Below are 22,167 nucleotides of genomic sequence, written 5' to 3' on the forward strand. Positions count from 1 at the left end.
TTGGCAGCCAAGAGCCCGGCTCCCAGCCAGGCTCTGGAGACCTCCCTGCTCACTTGGGAGATCTCCTCCTCCTCCAACCTGGCAAGAAATCCAGGCTGCAGCACCCACCCAGCCCCAGGAGCTGGGCTGCTGTGGGCTTTCAATCCAACTGACTTGGACAAGAGACAGGAAAGAGAAGAAGAGTGAGTGTTGTCACCAAACCTGAGGGGACCACCGTGGCCAAGGAGCCTCCAGCACGTGGACACGAGCCACAGAGCCTGAGGGAGTCCCCCCTGAGGGATTCCTGCCAGCTTGGCTCCACCATGGGCTGCACCACTTCGGACAAGTTTCCCCTTCAAGTGCCTTGAATTTTAGCTCCTGGATTTCAGGAAAGCTCAAAGCACCTGTTTTTCTCTAACAGCCTCCCACCCCCTGCATTTCTCCTCTTAAAGCACGTTTGCAAAGGGGGTTGGGACATCTGCACCGGAGGTTCTTGGTGGGAAGATGCCATCACTGCTGGCAGGAGCCTCCTCATCTCTCCTCTCCTCACCTCACCTCACCTCTCCTCCTCTCCATCCACCTCTGCTGAGGTTCAACCATGATCAGAAACACAACAATCCTGGTTTGTGGCTCAAACCCTTCCTGCCCACTCTGCGCTCCACAGAGGTGGTGACAACACACCCTGGTACCATCCTCACCCTTCCCAGAGAAAAGCCCTGGGGAAACCCATTACTCCCAGTAATAAACATCCACCTTCGGGACAGGCTAATTAAAAGGTGCTTAATAAGCAGCTTTGTTTTGTAACCAGGGGCAGTCCTGGGCTTTGTTCTGCACCCATTTGTCTGGGATCCTGGGAAAGGTGGAAATCCCCCTCACCTCATCCCTAGGTGGGCTTTTCCCGTAAGGTGTTTCTGTGATCTGATAAAGAGGTTGGGATTGGACCCCACATTTCGATCCTTCCCCTTTCTTAGCTCCACTGTGGATCTATTCATAAGCCAGAGACGGGATCTCATGTGTGTGAACCAGAGAAAAACCCAGTGTGTCTTCTGCTGTCTCCCAGACCACAATGATTTCCATTCATTCAAAGAAAACACAGTATAAAATTTTTGCCTGGTTTCAATCTCCCTACATTAATCAAGCCCTCTTTTTTTTTTTTTTTCCAGCCTGAGAGACACAGCGTGGGAGGCACAGGCTGTCCCATGAAATAATATTTTCCAAGCCATAGTCAAAGTCTGCCTGTCAACTCGAAGCCTCTCTTCTGTCTGTTTTACCAAAGCTGGACAGGAAACAATCTGTGGGCACAACAGATCAAAACAAGGCCAGCATTCCCAGCAAAAGGGCGGATGAATGGGAACCATTGTGCTGTGCTGGAGGAAACATCCCCAGCATCATCGAGGGGGGGGACATATCTCTGTTTCCATCCCTTCCCCACTCACCCCCTGCTTCCCCCGGCTGCCCCAGGGAGGGGATTCCCTGGAGGAGATGGTGGGGCAGGTGGGACGAGGGGGGATGAGGGTGGGACACCCAGAACCACGATGTGCTGGTCCAGCAGCACCAAAAGCAGGTCAAACCGGGCAATCTAAGATAAACAGTATTCCCACAAACCCCACTTTCCCCCTTCCTTGCCTCCACGGCAAGCCAGGATCAGCCCCTGGATCAAACCTCACCTGCAGCTGGCAAAAAGGGGTGCAGCAAAGTCTCTGGTGGGATTTGGGGGTGCTGAAGGGGAGAGGGGATCCATCCCTGCCCCATCCCCAGAGTTTAGGGGAGAAAAGCTCACCAGGTACAGATCCACCTTTTTTGGGAGGATCCCAGCCCAGGAAAAGAGGGTGCTGAGGGGGTGACACCCACTGGGGGTTCCCCAGGGGCTCCCCTGCCTCCAGCTCACCCTGCAGCTGCTAAAGGAGATCCACATGAACCCCAAGAACAGCTCCCAGCTGTGAACAAACCCCCCTAAACCCCTCTGCTTTAAACCAAAGGTAACAACCAACTCCCCACACCCCCTCAAACACACTCGGCTTCATCCTAAGGCAGAGCTTTGCCAAAAATTTGCCTGCACCACATTTAACCTCCCTAAATTACCTGCATCCGTGGGATCCAATGAGGACCTGGTGCCCAGACCACCCATGGCTTAACAAAACACTTCACTTTATTTTTCAAACCTCCAGTCCTTTCTATATGTATATATCTCATCTGCTCCAAGTAATTTATGGCGTTTAACTCGATATTGGTTCCACTTATTTGAACCTCCTCTCGCCTTGGGAAGGACAGCCCCTTGCTTGGGGCTTTGCCAGGGAAAAAGCCACATCTGGGAATCCCATTAGCTCCAGGGTTTGCCCTCCAGCCCTGGGAGACCAGGCAGCAGCCCCGGATCTGTGGGAAGAGGCTGACAGGAACATGGATGTTACCCCCTAGTGTCAGCTGGGAGAGGAGCAGCACCCGGGACGGGACTGGGATGGGAACAGGGCTGCAGGCCATCCCTGGCCATCCACAGGGACAGGAACTCTGGACCCCTGTAACAGGGATGGCCTTGGAAATAAAAATTCAATGTGCTTTTGGGGAGGGAAGAACGCAGGGAAGTCCATCCGTGTTTTATCCTGACTTTTCAGCTCAAGTCGGACTTGCAGGTGTTTTTTGCCTGCAACCAGCCAAGTTATTCACTGCAACAGTCAGACCCACACTGCCCTGAGCCATCTGGGGGTTTGATGGAGGAAGCAGAGAAGCAGCTGTTCCCCATCCATGCCAGGAGCATGGGGAATGTGCCCAAGGACCCTATGGGGAATAAGAGAGGGCACCCAGGCAAAGAGCACCATTGCAACATCTGCTTCCAAAGATCCGAGCAAAAAGTGCACTGAAAATCCTCTCTCCAGCATTTCCCAGTTGCTACAGGCTTGATTTTCCAGCCTTAATAACAGCCTTTTATCAGATTTTTAAAATTATACACACAAGTGATGTTAAAATAACAGGGAGGCTGCAGGATGGAGCTGCACCCACACAGCCCCCGAGTCCCCCAGGGGGAACCAGCACACGGAGATACTGCCACTGGAAGAGCATCCCTGGAGCACAGCCTTCACATCCCAGCTGGAAAACAGCTCAGCCAGAGCATCTCCTGCTGCCTGTGCTGCCAGCCAGTGGTGCAGGGAATATCCCACCTGCTGGAATCACTGCCATTCCTGGTGGAGGAGCGGATCAGCCAGAGAGGGACTGGCAGGGAAAATCCAGATGGTTCAAAGCTAATTGTGAAACAGATTCCCTTTTCCTCCCCAAATTAGCCAGCCAAGGTCCAGCACTGCCCACCACACATGACCCCAGTCACTGCCACCCCCATGTCCCCCCACCACTCTCCATCCTCCTCCTCAGGGCAGTGGGTGTCTCAAAGACATTCCCAAATCCTTCTCCTGTGAAAAGCAGAATTGCTGGCCCAGGTATTTTAGGGCAGTTTTCTGTTCCCTCTGCAGCACAACACAGGCACACTCGGGTGTTCCTGCCATCCCAACCAGGGAAATTCATCTTATGCTGAATTTCTCACTGACAGAAACAAATCCACGGGAAGCAGCAAAGCTCTGTAAGAAAAGGGCTTTGGCCTTTGTGTGCTCCCACCCAGCAGGGCCACAAGCTGCCTGCAGAAAGCAAACAGCACATGGGGGATTTGTTGGGCAAGAAGCAGAACCAGGCTCCTGCATCCCCGTTATCCCACCCTGCTCCCCCCAGTCCCAGTCACCACAGCCAGGCAAGCCCTTGCTGGTGGGTGGGATGGGGAGGGGGATAACCAGCCCCTCGTGCTGATTCTCAGAGGAAGAGTTTCTGATGGGGAAGGGGGATAAAAGGAGGTGCCCAAGGAACCCCACATCCCCCTCCAACCTTGTGCTTCCAGCCAAGGGATGAGCTCCCACCCGGGATGCTGGAGGGCAGAGCTGCAGGTCCCTGGGTGCCAGTGTGGGATCCCCTCCCTGCCAGCCCTGGCCCATACCTCAGAGCTGCCCAGCATCCCAGCCCATGGAATGAGGGGCTCATTGGTGCTGCCTTCATCCCCTAAAAGACACAGCAGGGACTTGGAGAGAGGGAGAACACCTGACACAGGACGTACAGAGCACGGACAGCAACAGGGACCTGTCCTGGCCCCTCTCCTCCTACACCCAGCTCTGGGAAAGCCACTGACAGAGTGGACCAGCACCAGACAGCCCTGTGTGCCCCCTGCCTGTACCTCTGCCTGTCCCCCTGCCCGCTCTGCACCCCCGGAGCAGCCCTGGGACACTCCAATCCCGCCCGTCCCGCCCTCGGCAGCTCCAGCCCCATCTGGTTCCTGTTAAATCAGCCACACAGGATGGGCAGAGCCCCCTCCCCCGTGCTCAGTGTGCGAGGAGGGGGAGGCAGAACAGCTTTTTTAAGACATGGCTGCCCTCCTCTTTACCTTCCTGCCTGGAAGGCAGCCAGGAGCAGCTCCTGCCTCCCCGCTCCCATCTGGAAGGAACCTTCCCCTGCCGGGACACACACCCACCTCTGGCACTGCCCCTGTGCAGGGACATCCTCCTCCTCCTCCTCCTCCCTGGGCACATCCCTGCTCTGGTCCTGCTCCTCTGCTGTCCCTGCAGCAGTTTTGTCCCAAGCTGTTATTTCCACCCCGTGGAACTTTCCAATATTTTTATCCTTGCAAGGAGCTGGGCAGGAGAAGTGCAGTCCCACAGCAGGGAGGGATGTCCCTGCCTGAGGACAGCTCAGCCCCCCCAGAAAACACCTCAAAAGCAGACATTAGGTCGTCCTAAGCCCCACCTAAACTTCCATTAAACCTACATCACCTTTCCAAAACAGGCAAGAGAAGCACCAGTAGCCAAGGTCCAACCCCACACTGAGACCCAACCACCATCCTCGGGCACAGGACCACGTTCTGCTCACATTCCCTGACAGGAATAAAATCATAGAATCCTGGAATGGTTTGGGTTGGAAAGGACCTCAAAGAGCATCCAATTCCCACCTCCTACCATGGGCAGGGACACCTTCCACTAGCCCAGGTTGCTCCAAGCCCTGTCCAACCTGGCCTTGGACACTCCCAGGGATGGGCAGCCACAGCCCCTCTGGGCTCCAAGTGGGTTCCCCCCCCCAAGCCATAAATGATCCCAGCCCCAGTTCCCAGAGGAGCTGGAGGAGCAGGAACAGAGCCTGCACACCCGGGGGCAGCAAAGAAACACGGAGAAGCACAGGCAGGGCTGGAGCAGCATCGGGATGCTCCGGGATGCTCCAGGACACAGGGAGGGAGGAGCCCAGGATCCTAAAAGCACAGAGGGATTGGCAGGACCCCACCAGAGCCCAGGGAGTCACAGGGTGGCTGAGGTGGCACATGCAAAGCACCAGGAGTTTTAGAAGGTGAGATCCCACTCTGCCTCCTAATCATCAGTTTTGGGGTTTTACCCAAAGCCCAGGGTGACCATCAGCTGTGGGTCTGCATCTGCACTGCTCTGCTCACACCACCCTCACAATACCCTCTCTTGGGGCACCCTCAGGCACTGGAAGGGGCTCTGAGGTCTCCCCAGAGCCTTCTCTTCCCCGGGCTGGACACCCCCAGCTCTCTCCATAGCAAACATGCCACTCATTTGCAAAGGCTCCATTAAAGTGCTGCTTCAAATCAATGGGTGTGAGGGGGATCAGGACTGTTGTGTCCCCTCAGAGCCGTGGCCATGGAGCAATTTTCCCTCTGGATTTGTCAAGACTCAGCTCTGTCTCTCACATTACATGCTATTTCTTAAACCCCCAGAACCCAAATTTCCCAGCCTGAAATTCTCGTGGATGTTTCCAAACAGCTCCACAGCTACCCTGAGCGATTCTGGGCTGCCTGCAGATGACAGTGACAGACAAATTGATGGCAATGAAGTTATTTTGTCTCCCTTTGCAGCTGACTGAATTTGCATTGGTATTTTCATGGTGCAGATGCCACCTTTCATCTAACGTGATTAATGCCGTCGTAAATACAGAGAAAGAACCAGCTGCTTCTGCCTCCTTGGCTTCCACAGAGCAGCTGGGGGGAAAAAAAGTCCTTTTGTTCCAGCATCTCCAGAGCCTCTGCAGGCTTTGTGAAGAGCCCTTTATTTCAAAAGGTTAGAGAAATGTGGTGGGTAAAGCCAGAGCATCCTGCTTTTCTCGCTGGGATCTCTGGCAATCTGAGTGCCTGGGCCAAGCCCAGGGTCCCCAACAGCCAGGGATGAGACAGGGAACTGGGAATTTTGGGTCGTGTCTTTGTGGGGTCCTTGTGAGCACAGCTTGTGCCTGGACACAGAAGGGGCTGGACAGCCTGGAAGGATCCAAAACCAGCCCCGAGAACCCACAGATCCTTCAGCAGGAATTATGGAATAGTTTGGGTTGGAAGGAAATGTAAAGCCCATCCAGTCCCACCCCCTGCCATGGGCAGGGACACCTTCCACCGGCCCAGGTTGCTCCAAGCCCCGTCCAACCTGGCCTTGGACACTTCCAGGGATCCAGGGGCAGCCACAGCTTCTCTGGGCAACCTGTGCCAGGGCCTCCCCACCCTCAGAGAAAAGAATTTCTCTCTAAAATCCAATCTAACCCTGCCCTCTTTAGGAACAAGGTGACTGAGCCATGACAGCACTTTTCACCCACGAGCTGTAAGAGTTGGGCTGATTAATCACTGACTGAACACACCCCCTGCCCCCAAACTGCAAACACTACAGCAGGGTCTGGGAAATGAAGGGTTAAGAGAAAACAGGGTGAAACTCGGGTGTAAATTCCAAACAGAAACAGAAAAGGACATCGGGAGCCTCAGCAGAAGGTGCCGTTTGCAAGGCAGCCACCGAGAGGTGCCAGCAGCTCTCCCAAAGCCTCGGCAGCTCTTCCAGCTTCACACCACACTTACTCCTTTCTCCCATTTTTTCCAGCAACGCCCCCAGTCTGCCCAGTTCCAGCTCTGCTGTGACAGCAGTGCTGTCACCCGGGCTTTGCTCCTGCTTGGAGGAGCCCAAAACACCACAGACAGCCTGGAGGAGCTGGAGGAACCCCTGTGTTCACACCAGTCCTGGAGAGAAGCACAGAAAGGTTTGCCTGGAAGCACCAGAGACAAGGCTGGCACTGCCAAAACCAGCTGCTGGTGAGGCTGAAGCAGGGCACAGGGATGCCAGGGCACAGAGATGCCAAGAGGATTGAGAGGCTTTAGGACCACCAGTTCCAGAATCCAGCGGTCCTGCTTGGCAGGAATGGGAAACAAAGCCACCACATGCTTTCCAGCAGCTGCTCCTACCCATTGGGGATGCTGCTTTTATGGAAAATCTCAGCATTTATCTAAAAGGAGAGTGTGGAGCCTGTGCCAGGGAGGCTGCCTGCTCCACGGGGAGGGGGAGGACAAGATGATGCCATCCTTGCAGGGAGCCACAGAGATCCTGGGCAGGGGCACTGGGAAGAGCTCCTGTGAGCCTCTGCCACTCTTGCTGCCAGCTCCAGGGAAAGGGAGTTCTCCAGGTGAAGATTTCCCTCCACCTGATTTTCCATCTCCAGCTTTCAGTCTTATCTCCAGGGGTTTTTTCTTCCCCTCCCTCTGAAGTTCCCCAAGGGCAAAGCTGCCCACAGAGGAACAGCTACCAGTGTTCAGCTAAGCTGGCAGCATCCCCAGGGATGTTTAAGGGGGATAAGGGAGAGGGATAAAAACCCCAGTGGGATGCTTGCAAACCCCTCGGCAGCGACCGGCGCAGGGAAGAGGCAGCCAGTGCCTCCTGACACAGCCCAGCATCCCAAAATCCCTGTGTGCACCTGTCCAGACCCAGCAGCACCCACTGGGACACTCAGCTGCCTCCTTTCCATGGCCTCCCCAGCTCCACTGATCCCAGCAAGGAACAAACATGGAACCACTGCAGAAACCATCGATGACAGAAGCCTTTCCTCAAGTCCAACAACCATGAACGCCCGGAAAATCCACCAGCACCAGCAATTCCTTCCACTCCCTCTACATACACTTGTGCTTCCAGGCAAGTTTCAGTCAAGAAACACATCTCCAACCCCCCCTGGCATGGGACAGTGTGCGACAGACAGACAGACAGGCTCCAAGAGGCAAAGGAACAGCGTCTTACCTGGCACTTTGGAATGTTGCAGATGCGGATTTTCCAATAGCCCCGAATCCAACTCCCACTGCCAGACCCTCTGAAACAGGAAAAAACCAGTAAGGCCAAACCCTACAGCAGCCCTGAGACCATCCTCCTCCTGTGCTCCATCAGAGCCAGGACTGATGGGAGCAGGGAGAGGATCCCAGGCCAGGTGGGTTCCCTGCTCGTTTTAATCCAGGTGCATTTAATCCAAGCTCAGTGTCACTGCCCAGGGTATTCCCCACCTGGAACACAAACCAGCTGTTTCTTGGGAAGCCAACAAGGAGAGAAAAGGGTTCTGGATTGATGAGTGCACCAAAGGGCAGAAAATCCCAATCCCTACCAGCTGAAATGGGAATTTAACAAGGAGTAAAACAGCACAAACCACCAAATCTGTTCAAAAAGGTTCAGGCTCAGCAAACCTCTCTGCAGAACTGGTGCCATGGTGGATTCCAGAAGAACCAACCATCAGCTTCTCCCATAAATCCAGGAGCTGGGCTAAGCCAGGATCAGGCTCCCAGCAATGTCCCCTCCCTGCTTTCTGGTCTCCCTGTGCCCCAAAAGGACACAACGCCTGTTGGGGACAGTCCCCAAAGCAAAGGAAACTCAAACTCCTCCAGTGTCACTGGAGTGTTCCCTGTGTCCCAGAGGATGAGGTCTCAGATGAAGAGGACGTGTGTGTGTGTGTGTGTGTGTGTGTGTGTGTGTTTGTGGTCTTCTGAGTTTCCAGTTGCCTTGGAAACGCACCATAAAAAGCAGCACTAACTTGGATAATCACGGATTTGCATCGAGTCCAGGCTGAGCACGAACTGAACACTCAACAGCTCCTCAGAGCCTTGATCCAAGGCTTGTGCCAAGGCTCAGCATGGACACAGGGAAAACCAGAGCAGCCAGCAGCCCTATGAACAGGGTTACAGGGCAAGAAGATCCCAGACTGTGCCCCAAATCCCACCCCTGGTGATAACTCCAGAGGGACCACGGCACGTGGGGCACGCACAGGGCCTGGGGGGAGTCACACACTCGTGCAAAGGGCTCCCTCTGCCCCAAAATCACCCCCCTGGGACATGGCTGAGCACCCAGGGCAGGGGCTGAGCCCTGCAGGGCGGGGGGTGCCCGTGGTGGTGGCTCTGGAGGGCTCTGCTCTGCCAAACTTTGGGAGGCAGATCCTTTTCAAGACATCTCATGGCTGTGTGCAGTTCAGCTCCAGGCATGTCGTGAAGCTCCACACCAATGGGGCTGGCACTGCTCTTCCCAAAGCTTCCTTTTCAAGTGTGACTTGTCCAGAGAGCAAAAGCCAAAGGGCAAAGAGCCCTTCTTCATAACTCATCATGACTCGTTATAACACTCATTTGTGTGACAACAAAACCAGTTCTGACCGAGGGGAAAAGCCACAACAACTTCCCTGCTGCCAAGTGGGACTCGTGGAATGAGAAAGCCACAGCTAATGGAAGCACAACTCACATCCACGTGGAGACAAATGAGGGGAATCAGACTCACAGATGGTGCGTAGTGAGCTGCGGATCCGGAGGGGGAGCAGCAGCCCGGGGTGGAAGCTGCAGCACGGGGGGGACTCACCAGCCCAGGGAGGAGGAGGGACACAGCAGCCTCTGGCCACAGGCTGTTCCATGTCCCCACGTCCCAGGAGAGCCCATGAGAGCTGGGGCAGGATGAGCAGCAGCTCCACAAACCAACCGAGGGGCTGCTGATCCCAGAGCATCCCATGGCAAAGCACGGCCAAGTGAGTTTGGAGTCATGGGCAGTGCAGACACAGCACATCCCACCACCCTGGATGCTTGAAAAGCTCTAATTATATGCAGCAGCTACCGTGTGATGCTTTTGGCCCAGTGCTGTGATTTGTTTCAAATACTGAATTTCAAAAGGCCTGCCAAGATCCCACAACGACTTCACTGCTGCCACAGCCCAGGTTCAGCCTCTTTCAAAGGTGTCAGACCTCAAAAGGACCCTGCTCTGCAGGTAAATGAGCAGATTCACAAGGATCCACGTGGAAACCAAGCACAGAGAGCTCAGTGCCAAGTGTGCCCACACTCCCAGCTCGGCCCTCTTTCAGCCCCTCTCCTGGGTGTTCTGCACAAACTCAAATTATAAATAGCCTGAGTGGCTTCTTCAGGTGGGAAAAGACACAAAAAGAGAAAGGTTAATGCTTCCACGTCAGCCACTTAGAGACAGGCTGTGCTGAGGCTCTGAAAATGCCTCACTGGGACATGAGGTCACTGGAGATGGGAATGGGAGAGCAGCTCTTAGCACTGCAGGCTCAGGCATCAGCTGGAAAAACAAACAGCCCTGGGGAGTTCCTGGTTCTTGGCACCACTGTGAGCGAGGCAGAGAGAAGCAGAGCCATAAAATCATGGAATGGGTTGGGTTGGAAGGGACCTTAAAGCCCATCTCCTTCCATTCCACCCCCTGCCATGGGCAGGGACACCTTCCACCAGCCCAGGTTGCTCCAAGCCCTGTCCAACCTGGCCTTGGACACTTCCAGGGATCCGGGGGCAGCCACAGCTTCTCTGAGCAACCTGTGCCAGGGCCTCCCCACCCTTACAGCCAAGAATTCCTTTCCAATATCCCATCTGACCCTGCCCTCTAAATCATTCCCAGGTAACCCCAAGTGACTGAAGGATTTACCACGGGCCACCACTCTGCAAGGCCAAAGCTTAGGATGTGAAAGAGGGTGAAAGGAACGTGTCCACGTCCCACAGAAAACCTTTCCATGTCAGAGGAGTTTTTTCCAAGGATTTCAGCAGCTGTCAGCCCTCCTTCCAAGCGGTGACAGAGCTGGAGAGGCTCCACACGACCCTGTTGTCTGGAGAGCTCCTGTGGAGAAGGCACCAGGCTGGGGGTTCATTGGGCACCTCTTGGCAGAACAAAGGCAGAGAAAAATGACCAATTTCAGCCACTGTCAGGAAAATGCTTCTATTTAATCTAAACAAAGGGATTTTGCCTCTCTTGGGCTTCCTTGGCTTTGCAATTCAAGACACTTTTTCCTGATAAGGCATTTACCCAGGGATCAGACTAATCCTGAGCTAACTCGGGGATCAGCTCCACACCTCTCAGCTCCTTACAAAGGCATTTTCCTCCCTGCTTGTTTTCCAAGAAAAGAAAAAAAAGCCCTTCAAACCCTCCAAGCTGAAAGCAATAACTGTGCTGGAGGGTCACTGCAGACACTGCAGGGGCTGCTGCCAGAAGGCTGCAGGATGTGTTTGGCAAGAGCACGACGTCCATAGGTCTCCTTACACACCACAGCTCACATCCACACCTGAGCAGGGCAAAACTTGGAAAGGGAAGGCCAAGAGGAAACATCAGAGCAAGGAGAGGTCAGTGCTGAGGGAAAGACCACAGGGGAGCAGGGCAAAGTAGGGAACACCACAGAAAAATGGAGCTGGTGCAGAGGGAAGGACCATGGGAAGGGGAGCAGAACAAAGCTCCGTGGGCACAGAGCCATGTCAGGGCACCTCAGGCAGGCAGAGGTGACCCAGGGTGACCTGACAGCTGCAGCACTGACTGGAGCAGCCAAGGAGAGACTCCCAGAGCTCAAGAAAAGCTGGCAAAGAGCACATCAGCCAAGGGAGCAGAGACAGGGACATGCTGCTCCCAGAGAGCCTCCCACACCTTCACGCTTGGCCTGAGGTCCCCCCGTGCTCATCCCCAGCACATGGAGGGGACTGGGATGTGTGGATCCTGCTGTCATAGCCTGGGTTTTATTCCTACTTTAATTTCACTCCAGTGCCCCATCAGCAGAGCTGCAGAACAGCACAAGATGTTCCGTCTGGTTGAGCCAGGAGGACAGTGACAGTGTTCCCGTCTGCTCCAATCCACAGGAGCGCAGGAATTGCTTGGGATGGGCTTTGGGATGAGGCCCAGCACTGATCCATCTGCTCCCCCTCAGCATGGAAAGCTCTGCGTGCTCCCACTCCATGCTGGGATGTTCCTGGGGAGGTTAGAGCACTGCAGCCCCAGGGGCTCTCGAGATGGTGCATCCCTGGGGAGCTCGGGGTGCCAGGAGCGTGTCCTGCCTTTGGACTCACCCAAAAATTGCCAAGTGCTGCACTTTTCAGGGAGCTCTTCTCCTTGGCAGGGGTGAGAGGGAGCTTTGCTTGGGCAGGAGGGAGGTGCTGCCATCGAGGCAGCCCAGGGGAGATGTGGGATGGTCCTGGGGCACCTGGATGCAGCTCTGTGCTGCCAGATCCAAACCAGCCCTGACACCACAGTCCTGGACGAGGACAATGTACAAAATCCACAGATAACTTTAAAAATGACAGCTCTACCCAGGAGATGCTCCTGCTTTGGAAGCTGCTTCTTTCCCTGGTCTGAAATCTGGTTTTGCCCACTTCCCTGGCCTGAAACCACCTTCTGCTGCTGCCCCGAGCAGGGAACGATGTTTTTTTGCTCTCCAGTATCTATTTTGCAAGGATCAGTGCAGCAGCACCGTGTCCATGCTCACACAGCAGGGCTGGACCCCAGCACTCCCACTGCAAATGCCACACGAGCCTGGAGTTCAAAGACCAACTCAAGAGTTGGCTCATTCCACCCCAAACCTCCCCCTTGTGGCCCGAGCTTGGCAAGGGGCAAGAACAGCTGAAATTAAGCAGACTGTGATTTTAAATCCCACTCAGGGCAGCCTACGGAGCCAGGCAGGGATCACAGCCTTCTGCTTGGATCAACAGCCAGGAAAACCCTCCAGCAAACCCCGAGTCCAGGCTCCCGGGGCTCCACGGGATCCTGCCCTCGCCAGCTCCGGTTTGGAGCATGGAATGAGCTTCACAGCCACTGTGGGAAGCCTCTTGTAACCCTCAGAACAGGCCTGTTCACAAAACCAAGTGAAAATTAAAGCCCTTCAGAATCCCTGGAAATCCAAACCATAAATAGGAGGCACCACTCGGGGCCTTGATAAATTACAGCGGCGAGTCAATGAACCCCCGTTATTGTGTGACTCTCATCTGCCATAAAGATCAAGGAAACAGGCACTGCTTAGAAAAAACATCCTACAGGAATGGCAAAAACCAGAATCCACTACACAAAATCCTATTTTTTTTTCCTCTCCAAATCAGGTTGTCACCACACAGGCAAGATTTCAGGGATAAAGGAAACACCATCGCAGATCCCTTATCTGGGATCACGGCTGTAACGTGTGTTCTGCAGGCAGCAACACCACAAAGATCGGGGATCAGAGGGTTTAGGGGTCGGTTTTGCCCTTCTCCTGAGGTACAAGCAGGTTAGGATGGCAGTGAGGGGAACACAGACCTGTTATCCCTTAGTTTATCCCATGCCACCCACTCTCCAGGAGGATGTGCTTGGCAGGGTCCCAGCAGCACAGCCCACCCATCACCCACCCAGGGGTGTCTCTGCCTAAAAAATATCCTTGCAGAAAACTTGCCTTAAAAAACCCTTGTAGGAAACTCCTCTGGGAGGCAGCACGGCAGGGAAGGAGGAGGAGGAGGAGGATTCGTGGAGATGATAAAATGAGAAGCAACTCACAAATCACAGAGTCAAAATCTTGGGCTTGGAAAGAAGGCAAAAACTAGAGGAAAAGCAGGATTTATCAAAGCCTCCTATCTGCAAAACACCAGAGCTCTGCCTGGGGGGCAGTTCAGGGGGGTGAGGGGAGCACAGCTCAGCAGAGCTCTGTGCCTGCAGAGCTTGGGAAGAAACAGAAGGAATTAGGGATTCCACAGCAGGAAATGCCTTTCTTGGTGAGGAAAGGACAGTGGGTGATGCTGAGAAAACCCTTTCCACGAGCTGAGGCACACCCAAAGCAAGACAGGACCGTGGGTACCAGCACGGGCCCGCTCGCCCCGAAAGCATCCTCTGACCAACCAGAACCAACCCTGCTGGGCTCATCTGCCCCAATCCCCCCCATCTGCACATCCCTCAGTGCTCCAGACCCCCCCTCCCAAAGCTGGGACCCCCCCAGCCTGGCAGCAGCACTGAGGGAGCTGCAGTGACAGCCTCTCCTCCCGGGAGGATTGATGGAGCCAATTCTCCTGGGTCAGCAAATGAACACGCTTCCTCCAGGAAGGTACTACAGATGCCAACGTGACATCAATTATTCATCCTGCTCTTTGAAGAGCTGTTAAGTTCCTAGTGGGAAATTAATCTTGCTATAATGAGGTTTGTATTTCTCTAAGAGTTTAAGCACATCCCTGTTGCCACTATTCATAGTTTTTTCCCTCAAGACTGAATTCCAGTTCCCTCCAGGAAACATCATTTTGCCATTACTACACAGGAAGGCACAGAGATTATCAGATTTCAGGGATTTTCATGGTTCTAGGTCCCCACCATTACAGAACAAGGTGGTGAAAGAAGCAGGAGGTGAAAGTCATTTTAGAGAGACTTTTTTTTTCATTCTGTGAGAATCACAGAACGGTTCGGGTTGGGAAGGACCTTAAAGACCCTCTAATTTCCAATCCCCTGCCATGGGCAGGGACACCTTCCAGCAGCTCAGGTTGTTCCAAGCCCTGTCCAACCTGGCCTGGGTCACTGCACGTCTGGGATGGTGCAAACACAAAGCTGACAGAAGGCGAAACACCTGAAAAGCTTCTGACGTGCCCAGACAGCTCAACTAAAGATAAGAACTAATGGTGCAGCTTCGCCTCCAAGTTTTCCAGGGATTGGGTCCCATCAGGGTTGTGCAAGAGGTGATGAAAAGCAGGCAGGTGATGATGGGGTCAAACCAGCCATCACCTGGAAGAGCAAACAGCTCCAATTCCCAGCTCAGCAGTGCCTGACAGCAGAACAGACACACAGAGAACCCAAATGTGTCACAGAATAAAGTAATTTCTGTGGGAAAAGTCCTCTGGGATCACTGGGTCCAATGTTAACCCAGCACTGCCAAGGCCCCCACTAAGCCTTGTCCCTAAACGTTGCTGTGGGGAGTTAAAGAGCCAGTAAAAGAGGATTTTAAGTCCTAATGGGCTACCAAATGCCTGACCCTGGGCTGTCTGTCCCAGGCAATTTCCCAGGAGCTTTGTCTAAAAAAAGCCTCCAGAACTGGGTGCCCCCACCAGTAAACCCAGTGCAACCAGCCCAGTCAAAGGGGGGACCAGCCCCAGCTGCTCAGGGCAAATCCAGGAGGATGTGACACAACTGGGCAACCCATGGCAAGAGAGACAGGGAAAAAACCAGCTCAAGGGAAGCCTGTGGCCTTGTGAGGGACTGGGGGCATTAAACAAAGTGGAATTTGGGAAGCAGGACCAAATTTCCCTAATGCCTCCTTCTGACTTACCTCACAGGAGCCAGACCATCTACATCCCAACCTGTTCCACTTTTCTCCTCCTTCCAATCCATGGGGCTGCACCAGGCACTTTACACAGGAGCTAAACAGGAGCTGACAAGGCACTTTACACCTGATTTTAAAGAATTAAAGTCACTGCCCAAAAGCCCAAAGCTCCTTCGTCATGGAAATGCTTCTCTGGAAGAAGAAAACCCTTTCCCAAATTAACAAACCAGAACTAATCTAGAAGCAGTGACTGACCTGGAAATGGGCTCTCCCTGACCCCACAGCACCTGAATCCATCACAGATATTTAATATTTCATTTCCAGCACGCAAATGGTTTCTCACCCCAGCGCTCACCGATGCTTAATGTGACAAACCTGCGAGATCTGGTGGGGACAGGAAAGCAATGGAGCTTCCAACATGCACATTTCAGCAGACTTCGACTCCAGCTGGTGAAAATCCTGTGTTTAATTGGCTTTTGTCACCTTTGTGGCTGCTCCTGCTCATAAAACAGCGATCACCGACTGCCAGCGATGCCGCAGAGATAACTGTGTGTTATCAGCTCTCTCGTGGTGTCCAAGTGTCTGCCTCCAAATGAGTTTTTGACATATGAGCTGCTGTCAGAGGGGCATTACAGACCCCACGCTCTGCCCCCCTCTAACAGTGCCAGTGTGATGGGCTGTGACACCCCCCAGGCTGCAGAGGGAAACTTCCCACCCCTGCCCGTGTCAGACGTGGAATTACCTTTCCATCAGCCTGTCCCTACTCCCAGAGCCGGAGCCTCAGCTGCCACATGCCCAGGAGGAGCACGGGGAAGTGCTGAGGGAGCCGAGCCGCTGGCCATGGAGCCAAAAGCAGCCCAGAGCCTGAGAGCATCCCCCACAGCCGGGGGTGTCACCGGGACCCGCTGCCGGCACCTTGCCCGGCCGCCTTCCCACACTTCCCACCCCCCTGCAGGGAAGCTTTAAGGACTGGGAGCAAGTCATTTCCATCCACTGAGGTGCTTAATAGATGAAAATGTCAAAATATGTGCTGATGAGGCACCAATTACTGAGAGGTTTAATGAAAGGTTAAGGCAACCTTTGGCAGAGCCATGAGGCTCCTCCCGATCCCACGAGTCGCTGCCGTGAAGAACATTCCAGATGGTGCCGAGCACCCGGCTCTGCCTCCTCGGCTGCATCCCATCTGACCTTTCTCCTCTCCCCTCGGCTGCTCGTGGAGCCATCACACCACAGCACTACCAACATCCCCACTCATCCCTGACACATCCCTGCCCGGAGGGTCCCTCTGGAAATGCAGCCGGAGATGCGACGGGCAGCAGACGGAAGCCACGTCCCAGATGGATCTTTTCCCTTGGGGCAGAAAGCACTGGGAAAAATTCCCGACTGTTCAAATCTCTCTGAGCTGGTCCTCTGCTCCCCTTAAAGCTCCATGGGATTGCTGCCCCACGTGCTTCCCACCAACACCTCCCCGTACCTGAATCTTCCTTTCACGGAATGAAAGCTGCAGGGAAATCTTTTTCTCTTTTTCCTTACTAAAAAATAACACCTTTCAGTAGGAACCCAAGGTGCTCCAAGGGTGCCCAGGAATAGCCACTACTAGCCAGGCCACCAGCACAAGCGGCAGGGAAAGGAGGGATGCTGTAATTCCAGGAAGAGGCATCGCCCAGATGAGGCACAGATTAATTGGCACGGCTAAATGGCTCCCGTTCTCACGCTCTGCCGACCCCCAGTGGGTTCTCAAATGCTTATTAAAGTAACAACAATTGTAAAACAGTCTCAATTTCAATAGAACAACAACAACAACAAAAAAAATCATCCCAAATGAACGTTCCCAGCCTTTAATGGATCTCGGAGAATATTCATATAAATAATCACTTCTCTTTATAATTGAGATGCAATATCACACTCATTGCCCCAGCCTTCCCTTGGGAGGCTGAGAACACGGGAGCGCCTGTCCCGGGAGGATGAATCCAATCAATTTTTGCTAATGACAAAGTAACCAGCCTGGAAATCACCCCCTCCCAAGGAACACCAATCTGCCAGCACAGCAGGGAACCTCTGCACTCCCATCACACCCACAACCCCCTCCCTCCACAGGCAACAGGCAGCCTGCTCCCATCCTCAAATCCACCACCAGCTGAGGATCTGCTCCACCTCAGAAGGGAGCAGCTCTTGGTACTGGTGGACAAGCTCTGTGTGAACCTTGTTGGCTGGTTTAAGGTTTAAAAGGCCACAGCATCCAACATCCCACCTCGGAACCACATTGAACCTGGGCTCAACCACTGCAGGGAGCTCCCCTGGGAGACATCAAACAGCCCATGGGGCAGCACAGACCTCCCTGTGGAGCTCCCCCCTCACCAGAGGGAAGATACCCTTTAGTTTTGGACGTGTCTCCACCGGCTGCCCACACCAAGAAGCACTTTGCACACCTTCATCACACACCTTCATCAGTGCCAGGGGCTGGTTTTGGCACAGCCAAGGATGGGACTAAATCACTGTCCACCACTGGACAGGGTCAAAACAGGGGACAGGGCCAAGGGGTGACAACTTTGGGTCCCCACCAACTGCCTCCCCCCAGCTCAGGGATTCAGTTCCCATCCCAGTGTGACCCCCCGGCACAAACCCCCCGTCAGCCAAGAGCCAGCACCACAACAGCCTGTCTGCTCCTCCCCCAGCCAGCCATAAAGCAGGAGACACAGTAAAACTGGGGAAAGCTGCAAGAAGCCATAAAGACAAGCCAGTGTCCAGGCAGCTCCCAAATCCAGGCAGCAGTTGTCACTCCTGGGGCTGTCCCCAGCCAAATGCCACCGTGCAGAGGGTGGCAGGCAGGTCTCACACCCTCCATCCCCAGGGCACTCGGCCGAACCGCTCCCCTGCCCAGGAGAAGCTGCAAACGAGTGTGTTTGAAATCAGTTTGACATTTGCCATCCCTTGGTACAGCCTTCCCTCCATCCCCCCGTTCCTCAGGATCAAACAAAGCAGCAGCACTTGCTGCCAGACTCCAGAGGGACGGAGAGGTGTCACAGAGCTGCCACGGGGATGGGCAGGAGGTGCCCGGCTTAAATCTGTCACCAGCACGAGGAACTGCCACTGTGAGTGAAGGACTCTGCCGTGCCTGATGCCAGAGCAGTGGCAGGGACACGGGCAGGGTGCAAACCCTGCACCCTCTGCTCCACACCCATCCCAGCTGTCCCTTCCCCTGGCCCTCACTCCAAGCATTGGCCAGAATGTGACCTTCAAGTTTTGGGGCTAAATCTCTCCCTCCTGGGCAAGCAGAGAAGGAGGACCCCCAAAACCCCACCACATGCCAGGCATGGTGCCAGTGCCAACCCGGGGTTCAGCCTCTTGCTGCCACCTCCAAGCGCAGTTCCAAGGGGAAAGAACTTGGAAGGTGCAGGAACCTTCCCCTTGACCCACTGCAGCTTCCCAGGAGTCTCACTCATCCTTCCCATAGTTGTCACCACCTAAAAGTTTCTCCTTCTAACATTTTGTCCCTCCTGCACATAGTGACACCCCCTCATGCCCCCCTTCTCCTGCAGCACCTCCACCACCACAGCCGGGATCTGTTCCGTATTTAGCTCACACACTCCATCCTGCTCCTCACTTTGTTCCTTCTCATTAAAAATAAATAAATCCTAGCCTGCTAATGGGTTTCTGGCAGCGGGAACTGGAGACAAAGCCTCAGGTGGAGCCATGTGAGATTTAGGGGGCGAGCAGGGGACGTCAGAGCCACCTCTCCCCGTGACCCGGTGACTCCGTGCACGGCGCCACTGCCACGTTCCATCAGCCCCTTCCCAGACACCTCCGTTAAATGGTGACACTTGAGGCAGAAACATCAGAGCAAACACGGAGGGACTGGACTGAATACAGAAAAGTGAGAGGTTTTCCTGCAGGAGGGGAAGGCTGGAGCACAGAGGATGATCCAGCTCTGTCGCAGCTCCCGGGATGTGCTCCCAGCCTGTGCCGGGGTCTGGGGCCACCCAGCTCTGCCCAGCACATCACAAGGAAACAGGAAAACTCAGGTTTCCTTGGCAACGTTCGGGTGGTTGGAAGCATCACCTCATGCCTGGCAGGAACCAGCCCTGCTGCCTTCCCAGGAGGATGCTCCCTGTCGGGGATGCTCCGAGGGTGATACAGGGATGGGGCACCAGTGCAGTGGGTGGGATCCCAGACAGGCCCCTCTGCCAGTTGAGAGGTTTTTGGGGATCAGAAACTATTCCCAACAGCCATAGGAAAGCAAGGCAGGGCATCAACACAACCAGCACCTGTAACCCCTTCCCCACCTTGCTGCCACAGACAGTTGCAGAACACAGCCCTGGTCCTGTCCTCCATCCCTCCTGGAGCAGTGTGAGCATTAGGGACTCCTGCAGCATCTCCATGCTGGGAGATCCCCCAAAATCCCACAGTAGGGACATCCCTGCCTGCACACCCCCAGCACGGCTCAGAGCAGAGCAGATCCCCCCAGGAGTTCCCTGGGAGCCAGCTCTGGACCCACGTCCCCCACCCTGCCAGGCTCTCCTCCCCCTCCCAAACAAGCACAAAGAGAAAGGCTGTTCAGCTCACACCTCACTAATTGTTATTTGTGATACACCAGTAACATTTTAATTAATCTGAAGTCTTCAGCATAACAGCCACCCAAGGTACAAAGATAAACCAGAATAAACAGGGCTTGATTAAATACATAATTAATGTTCTACTAAACCCAGCATATATGAATATTAATGAGCAGGAAGAGTCTGCAGTTTGGCATCTCCTGTCATTATCAACTGGCATTCCCAGCTTTGGAGCAAATTACCCAACCTTTCCTTGCCGGCAGAGCCCATGGAACACAAACCAACTGCGGGAGCTTGGGCTGTACATTCCATTATCTCACCCCCACAACAACCTGCTTCCAGCCTGAAACCAAAGATAGAGGCATTGCCAAGACCAAAACCAGCTCATCCCTAAAATGGGATCGAAGTCAATAAAACAATTCTCTGCTGGCAACAGAAGGGGAGCCCGTTCCCCACCAGTGCCAGAGGAGAACAGGGATGGGAAGCCAGTCCTTGAAGGGCTTTAATCACCAGACAGAGGGACTTTAGGTAGAGTTTGGGCTGAGACGTGACAATTCTGAGGAGCAAGAGCAGCTCCAGCCCATCAGAGGCATTTGGGCAGCCCAGAGACCTGACAAGGTGAACGTGGACACCCCACCAGCTGCATCTCCCTCGCTGAGGTAACCAGAGCATTGCCAAGGATGTACAGTTTTATGAAGGTACAGGTGGGACAGAAAACCTTTGGGAACTACCTGGACAACCTCTGTGTGAGTGCCCTGAGCTTACAGGGAAGCAGAGCAAACAGCAGAGCTGTGAGCTTCTGCCAAAGCAAGCTGGAGAAGGGAAGGCTCTCGAGAGACCCAACTGAGGCCTTTCAGTGCTTCTTCCAGTACTTACAAAGGATTATGTTCCTTTGAAGAGCTTATAAAAAAGATGGAGAGTGACTTATTACACAGGCAGTTAGTGATGGGACAAAGGGGAACGATTTTAAACTGAAAGAGGGAAAATTTAGATTAAATGTTAGGAAGAAATTCCTCCCTGTGAGGGTGGGGAGGCCCTGGCACAGGTTGCCCAGAGAAGCTGTGGCTGCCCCTGGATCCCTGGAAGTGTCCAAGGCCAGGCTGGAAAGGGCTTGGAGCAACCTGGGCTAGTGGGAGGTGTCCCTGCCCATGGCAGGGGGTGGGATGGATGAGCTTTAAGGTCCCTTCCAACCCAAAGCATTCCATGACTGATGAGCACAGCGTGGTTTTCCCGTGGCAGGAGCATCCCTGACATCTCAGCTCAGCACCTCCCGCCTCCCCCAGCACAGGCACAGCCGAGGTGTCATTACACTGCAGGAGTCTGTGCTAATTATAGCAGCCTTTCCTCTGGCAGGGCTGCTAATTGAGGGAGAGCATTACAGTGTTTCCAAACCCTGCTCCACATCGGGGCGCGGCGGATCCGAGAAGCGCCGTCGCTGCTTTTCCTGGGAAAGCAGAAGGAATTCAGAGAAAGCTGAGCCCCAAATTGCTGCTCAGCGAGGCTGCACCAGCACCTGCTTCATGCAAGAAAGAGCAGAGAGCTGGTAAAGAGCAGGGCTGGCCACGAGCTCCTGATTTACTCACAGCCTCAATTATGTCTCGGGGTGCAGTCAGTGCTGGCACCCTGTGCCCTGTGGGAAGGGCTCCAGAGCACAAGGGCAGACACAGGATCACGTCCAACCTCTGCCACTCCAAACCCCAGGGTGACTTTGGGCACGTCCCCACTGAGAGGAGGATGTCAGTCAGGACTTTGCCATTGGTGAGTGGCCCCACTGGGCACAAACAGCCACTGTCACCCACCCAGCACCACCGTGGGGCTGCTGAAAAGGCAGGAAAAGAGCAGGAGGGGGACTTGGGGGACCAGGATTGGTAGGAACAGAATCCCCACTGAACTGAGCCTCCAGGCAGCGCCTGAGCCGCCGCTCACACACCTCTCTGGGCATTAAGCTTTAATATTGTGACCTTTAAGATGCAAGAGAGAATTTCAAACCGTCTGTCACCATCCCAAGGTGGCTTTGTGCTCTTGCAGGAGCAATGAAAGGGCAGACCAGCATCTCTGTGGCAGCCAGGGCCATGTCACCATTAACCTCCCTCCACGGGTGACACTTTGTTCCCTGCTCTACAGAACTTTCTCTCTTTGCTGGTGACAGACAGGAATCCCCAGCCCAGCAGCCAGATGACACCTGGCTCTTCACCCTGGCTCCCAGACACATCGTTTGAGGGATGAAATCCAATTACAGTTTGCTCAGTACAAACGTCTTCCTTTTCTTTCTGTGTGTGGGGAATTCAAAGCTCCCTCCTCGCCTTGTCTGCCAGGGATCTGCCTC

The 22,167-nt window shown here is 54.3% G+C and overlaps 1 protein-coding gene across 2 annotated transcripts in view; it reads right to left on the bottom strand.

Moving 5' to 3' along the window:
* Nucleotides 1-22,167, bottom strand: part of SLC39A11 (solute carrier family 39 member 11) — an 80,374-nt gene that overhangs the window by 11,550 nt on the left and 46,657 nt on the right. For both annotated transcript variants that reach the window (XM_032706804.1, XM_032706803.1), the window contains exon 7: nucleotides 8,046-8,115. In XM_032706804.1, the coding sequence (XP_032562695.1) occupies nucleotides 8,046-8,115 (70 nt within the window). The remainder of the gene's footprint in view (nucleotides 1-8,045; nucleotides 8,116-22,167) is intronic.

The sequence above is a fragment of the Chiroxiphia lanceolata genome, chromosome 19 (genome assembly GCF_009829145.1).
Source record: "Chiroxiphia lanceolata isolate bChiLan1 chromosome 19, bChiLan1.pri, whole genome shotgun sequence".
NCBI classification, from domain to species: Eukaryota; Metazoa; Chordata; class Aves; order Passeriformes; family Pipridae; genus Chiroxiphia; species Chiroxiphia lanceolata.